At 45.7% G+C, this 7,027-nt stretch overlaps 1 protein-coding gene across 8 annotated transcripts in view; it reads left to right on the forward strand.

Moving 5' to 3' along the window:
• PIGL (phosphatidylinositol glycan anchor biosynthesis class L) overlaps positions 1 to 7,027 on the forward strand; it is a 101,291-nt gene that overhangs the window by 77,750 nt on the left and 16,514 nt on the right. For 3 of the 8 annotated variants that reach the window (XM_081805676.1, XM_081805673.1, XM_081805675.1), the window contains one exon: positions 200 to 7,009. The exons of the other annotated variants lie outside the window; for them this stretch is intronic. In XM_081805676.1, coding sequence (XP_081661802.1) covers positions 200 to 350 — 151 coding nt within the window. In that variant the 3' untranslated portion in view covers positions 351 to 7,009. Of the gene's footprint in view, positions 1 to 199; positions 7,010 to 7,027 lie in introns of those variants that run through there. 8 annotated transcript variants of the gene reach the window in all.

The following is a 7,027-nucleotide window of genomic DNA, read 5'->3' on the forward strand; positions in this document are numbered from 1 at the left end:
GCTGCTGGTGTTCTGAGATCTACGGAATACGCAGGCCTAACGCAGAGGGACTCTCAGAAGTTGAAGTCCCGACACAAAAGGGACCCTGGTATGTGTTGTCCAGAGAGTATCCTCTCCGCCCGCTGGAGGAAGGCCTGCATTGCTGTCTCTATAGCAACAGGTTATTTTTTTTTTAAGATTTTATTTATTTATTCGACAGAGAGAGACACAGCGAGAGAGGGGACACAAGCGGGGCAGAGGGAGAGGGAGAATCGGACTCCCCGCTGAGCAAGGAGCCCGCCGCGGCACTCTATAGCAACAGGTTAGAGACCTGCTCTCTCGAATGCCTCCTAGGGGCCAAATGGGACTGACCGAGCTATCAGGCCCTGAAGCTAGAGTCGAAATGCAAGTCTGGTTATGTTATCTGTCTACTGAAAATCTGTCAATAGCTCCTAATGTCTTCTATAGAAACTGTGAGAAAAAAGCAGCCGCTGATGCTGGGGGGGGGGGGGGGGCGGGGACAAGCTGCCTCCCGTCCTGTTCCTGAGAAGACAGGCACTGGACCAGCCTCTCCAGACTGCAAGTCGCAATCTGTATTAAGAGCTTATAAAATACCCAAACCCTGTGACCTAAGGAAATACTTTAAAAATTAAAATTATAATTATATATACAGACATTATCACAGTATTATTTATAATAACACAATTCGAAAAATCCAGGGATGCAATCATATTTAGTAACAAGGAAGAGTGTTTATGATATATTAAATTTTAGAAAGCAGGTTAAGAATGGTACAATCTCATTTTAGTTAAACATACACACACAAATAAATATGTGTGGGTCTACACACACATAAAAGTGTATATATAGAGAGCAATAGATATACAGAGATACATATCCAAAAGGTAATTACTGGGGTGTCTGGCTAGCTCGGTTGGTAGAGCATGGGACTCTTGATCTTGGGGTATCTTGAGTTCAAGCCCTACATTGGGTGTAGAGCTTGCTTTTATTTTTTTTTTTAAAGAGGTAATTACTAATTAGTAAGGTCATCTTTCTAAAGTGAACATTTATAATTTTAAAGGATTTTATTGTTGTTTATGAATAGTTTTGATATGATTAAGCACTTTTTAAAAAAAGATATTTATTTATTTGACAGAGAGAGAGACAGCGAGAGAGGGAACACAAGCAGGGGGAGCGGGAGAGAGAGAAGCAGGCTTCCTGCCGAGCAAGGAGCCCAATGCGGGGCTCGATCCCAGCACCCTGGGACCATGACCTGACTGAAGGCAGATGCTTAACGACTGAGCCACCCAGATGCCCCTAAACACTTTTGATATAATGTAAAGCTAAAAAAATGTGTACAGCCAAGGGCGCAGGGGTGGCTCAGTCAGTTAAGCATCTGACTTCAGCTCAGGTCATGATCTCAGGGTCCTGGGATAGAGTCCCACATCAGGCCCCCCCTGCTCTGGGCTCCCCCTGCTCCTCGGGGAGCCTGCTTCTCCCTCTCCCTCTGCCTGCCACTCCCCCTGCTTGTGCTCTCTGTTAAGTAAATAAATAAAATCTTTTAAAAAAAAAAAAAGGAAATGCGACCATTTGTGGGGAAAAATATTTATGTCTACACATCCAATTTCGTGTAAATAAATGGGATATTTCTGGTAACTGCTTGTCTGAAAAGGGAAATTGGGTGGGAGCAGGGGAAAGGAGACCTTTTTTGGTCCCTTTTGAATTTTATACCATGCACATATATTCCCTATTCATAAATACTTTCAAATCTTAGAGGTTAGAAAGCTCTGTAGAATCATCAATAGTCGTTACTTCTGAGTGGTGGGATTGGAGTTATTTTCTGCTTTTTGTTTTACTGCACAGGCCGGCTATGTCTTTGTAAATAAATTAGTAAAAGTCTAGGTGGAAATGAAAACAAACTAACATTTTTATTTCCTGGTGCCCGGGGCTGGATTTTGGTCCCCGTTGCTGGAGGGCAAGCTCCCCCTCCCTGGCTCTCTCCATCCCAACACCCTCGGGGGGCCTTGCAGAGCCTGGGGCTCCTGAAGCTGCAGGCTCCCCTCAGGGTTCCCAATGGGAACAGAGCTAGGTTCTCCGTGGTGCCTGGAAAGAGCACTGGACAGCAGCACGGGAAGGAAGGATGCCCCTCAAAGCTTCGCTCAGGTTAGGGAAAGGTGCCCTCCGTGGGCAGCATAGCCCTGGGGACACTTGGCAAGAACGCCTCTGTGCAAATTGTCAGAAAGCAGCCCTTCCCCCAGGCAGACATATGCCCGCACCAGAGCACAGCCTGGTGAGAGGAGCTCGGACTACCAACTCCGCCCCCTGAGCCACACACTTGTATAGTTAACAACCTGCCAAACTGTACAACAGCCCTGAAGCCTAGAGCAAAGATCAGATGTTGGTGGTTTCTTCAAGGAGCAAGGCAAGAAAAGAAGGAAGGAAGTGGGGGCAGGGGGGGAAGGGAGGGAGGCAGGCAAAGGGGAGGGAAGGAAGGGGCCAACCGCGCGCACGCACGCGTGCACACACACACACACACACACACACACACACACACACACATGATCTCAACTAAGAATTCCCTGGGAAGTGGCTGTCTCTACCTGTCCAGACACACACACACACACACACACACACACACAAACACACACAAGCGGCTGTCTCTACTCGTCCAGAGTCCTGGGAGGCCGGCTGGCTCGGGGTGGGCGAGCTGCTCCTGTTCCCTGCGGCTGGGGGAGGGTCACCCCGTGTCAGAGAGACCTGCGGGCCTCTCACGGGGGCTGAAGAGAGGGCCCATGGTTTGCCAGTTCTCCGCCCTGGCCCAGAAGAACAGAAACCGCCTGGTCTCCCACCGCTCACTGCTCCAGACCAAGGGTGAGCAGACCCAGTCCGAAAGGGGAACCCTCTCCCAAGAGGGCTCCCAGGGAAAGGAAGTCCCACCTGCACAGTGGGCAGCCCTCTCCACAGGAGCGGTTAATGGGAGACTTCATCAAAAACAACAATGAAAGCTCAGGTCCTGGTCCAGACAAAAAATTCTTTTTCTCAGGAGTGGCCAAATTAGTAATCTGGAACATCAGGTAGAAGACATATCTCAGAACCTAGAGTGCATTTAGCTCGGAAATGGAAATCATGATGGAAAAGGAACTTGAAAAATACATCTAAGGGGAAAAAAAGAAAAAAAAAAAAAAAGAAAATCCGGGGCACCTGGGTGGCTCAGTCGGTTAAGCGTCTGCCTTTGGCTCAGGTCATGATCCTGGGGTCCTGGGATCGAGCCCTGCATGGAGCTACCGGCTCAGTGGGGAGCCTGCTTCTCCCTCTCCCTCTGCTGCTCCCCCTACTTGTTCTCTCTCTCTCTGTCAAATAAAGAAATGAAATCTTGAAGAAGAAAAAAAGAAAGAAAGAAAATCCAGGAGACCTAACATGTGAATAATGGGAGTTCCAGAAGGAGAAATAGTTACAGATGGGGGATAATAAAGGAGAATTTACATAATCTGAGACTTGAGTCAGTGCATCAGAAGGGCTCACCATATTCTAGCCAGCTGTGACTTTTTTAAAAAGAAACACACGGGGGCGCCTGGGTGGCTCAGTCCATTGATCTCAGGGTCCTGGGAGGGAGCCCCGCCAGGCTCCCTGTTCTCCCTCTGCCTCTGCCCCTCTCCCCACCCCACACCCCCATCTCCGCAGGTGCTCTCTCTCTCTCTCAAATAAATAAATAAAACCTTAAAAAATAAATTAAAATAAAAAGATGCTCACGTGTGCTGCAAAATCCTAGATTTCAAGTGCGGGGAGGGGATAAAAATATTGCAAAGGTCTCCCCTGGGTTCAAGGGAAAGCTCGGAGAAGCATCTTGACATAGACAAGTCCGGGGACTCCGTCTGGGTTTGCAGGATGGGAAAGGTCACCACCTGCAGCGCTGAACAATGCAGAATCCCAATTAACTAAGGAGAAAAGAGGAAATGAAGAGAAACTTAGAAGCCTGCAAAAGTAAGGAGAAAAAAAAAAGGAAGACAGGAAACAAAGCATAAAGTGTAACAAATACAATGGAAATGATATAAAAAGAATCAAATCAGGTATCAGTTACTTAAAAAAAAAAAATTGAATGGGCTAATTTCTGTACCAAAACTGAGTTAGAAAACAAAATCTAGCATCTAGAAGTGACAAAGTGGCTAAAAATAAAAGGATGAGTCACTTACCATATACCAAGCAAAGGCACACGAGAGAGTGACAACACACATCCAAGCATCTAAAAGCATTAAACCTTGAACAATGGGGGATATTTTAGATGGGTACCAGAGTCACTCCGTGAGAAGAGATGCACCAAATATCATAGCAGCCAGATACTTGCAACAAACTCTCAGAAATCCAAGTTCTTTACTTGATTTTATTTAGGGTGCCTGGATGGCTCAGTCAGTTAAGCGTCTGCCTTCCACTCAGGTCATGATCCCGGGGTCCTGGGATCAAGTCCCATATTCGGCTCCTTGCTCAGCGGGGAGCCTGCTTCTCCCTCTGCCTGCCGTTCCCCCTGCTTGTGCTTGCTCTCTCTCAGTTAAATAAATAAGATATTTTAAAAAATAAAATAAGACTTTATTTCTTTATTTGAGAGAGAGAACAAAAGTGGGGAGGTAAGGGGCAGAGGGAGAGAGAGAACCAGGCTCTCCGCCCAGCAGGGAGTCCTCCACGGGTCTCAATCCCAGGACCCCTGAGATCATGACCTGAGCCAAAGGCAGACGCTTAACTGACTGAGCCACCCAGGTGCCTCCCCCCACAGGTTCTTTCTTTCTTTCTTTTTTTAAAGATTTTTATTTATTTATTTGACAGTGAGAGACACAGCAAGAGAGGGAACACAAGCAGGGGGAGTGGGAGAGGGAGAAGCAGGCTTCCCGCAGAGCAGGGAGCCAGATGCGGGGCTTGATCCCAGGACTCTGGGATCATGACCTGAGCCGAAGGCAGACCCTTAACGACTGAGCCACCCAGGCGCCCCCAGTTTCTTTATTTAAAAAACAAAACAAAACACAATAATAATGGAAGGCTTTTTTTTTTTTAAAGATTTTATTTATTTATTTGAGAGAGAGAATGAGAGAGGGGGAGGGTCAGAGGGAGAAGCAGACTCCCTGCCGAGCAGGGAGCCCGATGCGGGACTCGATCCAGGGACTCCAGGATCATGACCTGAGCCGAAGGCAGTCGCTTAACCAACTGAGCCACCCCGGCGCCCCATAATGGAAGGCTTTATATTTTTTCAGAATGTTGACAAATCAAGTTGGCAAAAAGTAAAGCCACAGCATATGGATAATATAAGGAACTTAAAGTCAGCATTCACTTCTTAGGTATAAAACATTTACAAAATTCAATTATTGATCAGCCCCTGAGAAATCCCTAATAAATTTCCCCAAGTAGATTTTGCACATTTTTTATCATAATCAAATAGATTTCAATAAGTTTATAAAATGAGGGGTGCCTGGGTGGCTCAGTCAGTTAAGCGACTGCCTTGGGCTCAGGTCATGATCTCAGCGACCTGGGATCCAGCCCGACATCAGGCTCTCTGCTCAGCAGGGAGTCTGCTTCTCCATCCCCCCGACCCCCCATTCATGCTTGCTCTCTGCCGCTGAAATAAATAAAATCTTTTTTTTTTAAGTTTGTAAAATGACCCAAAAACTCTACTTAGAAACCAAGAAACATCCTCCAAAATGACCTCCAGATCAAAGAGAAAATTACAAATTATCTAGAAGGTAATAAAAATTACACTTTGTATGGGACCTATATTCAGGTAAGTTGTACTCTTTTGTTTTTTAAGAAGATTGAAATTAGTGAACTACGTGATTCAATTTAAGGAAATCAATAATATAAACCAAGCAAAAGTAGCAGGAGGGATTTAATACAGATGAAAGAGAAAAATAAATAAAAAGCTAGTGGAAAGGTAAGTAAGTTTTCTTTGAAAAACCAAATAAGCCAACACCTGGCAAAGCCAATTCAGAAAAAGGGAAAATGCAAGTGCTATTATTAGGAACAGAATGGCTACTGTAGCCACAAAAAATGGAAAAGATGGAAAAAATTATAAGAGATGTTAATGCAAGTCCATGCAACAAAATTGAAAATCTGCAGGAAATGGATGACTTCCTCATAAATTTTGGACTACCGCTGAACTCTACCATAATGTCATAAATAGGGTCCAAGCATTTCAATTCCATAAAATGCAGGGTTGCATCACTGCAAGATTAATGAAAACCAGTACTTTTTAATCTTCCAGGGACTCAGCATCAGGCCACACAGCACCACATCATCCGGGTTCCTAGGAGGGTAGGAGGGGCACCCACTCAGCAGGAAGCTCAGAGCCAACTGCAAGGCAGGGGTGGGAGGGAAGGGAGATGAGCCAGGCTCTGTGTAGGGTTTGGACCCCAGGACAGACTGACGGTGGCTGTTTCCTTCCACTGGAAAGCCTCACGCTTGTCCCTTGCAAAGTAAAAAATGCTCTCCAACTGAGCAAGTCCCTAAGAGGCGGTCACCTCCAAATCCCCTTCCAAACTCACACTGCAGTACACGTTGGCTGGCCCATGGTTGAGAATAGGGATTTAGGCAGGGGACAACAGTTGGATTATGTCCAATGGTAGGGCACCTTATTCATGGAATTTTATATGACTAAAATGTATTGAAAAAGTAAAAGAGAACAGACCCAATAACCACAGAAAAATTAGACAGGTAATTATAACAGATTTTTTTAAAAGATTTATTTCTTTATTTGAGAGAGAGAGAGAGAGTATGGGGGGGGGGAGGGGCAGGAGGAAAGAAATCTCAAGCCGACTCCGTGCTGAGCATGGAGACCTACACGGGGCTCAATCCCACGACCCTGAGATCATGACCTGAGCCGAAACCAAGAATCAGACGCTTTAACCAACTGAGTCACCCTGGCACCACTATAATAGATTTTTTTAAAGATTCATTTCTGTGATATTTGTTATGGTGATGTGTAATCAGTGATCTCTGATGTTACCACTGTAATTGTTTGGGGACAACCACAAACTGCGCCCTATAAGATGGTGAACTTTTTTTTTTTTTT

The sequence above is a fragment of the Leptonychotes weddellii genome, chromosome 15, assembly GCF_054177405.1.
Source record: "Leptonychotes weddellii isolate Sample4059 chromosome 15, ASM5417740v2, whole genome shotgun sequence".
NCBI lineage: Eukaryota > Metazoa > Chordata > Mammalia > Carnivora > Phocidae > Leptonychotes > Leptonychotes weddellii.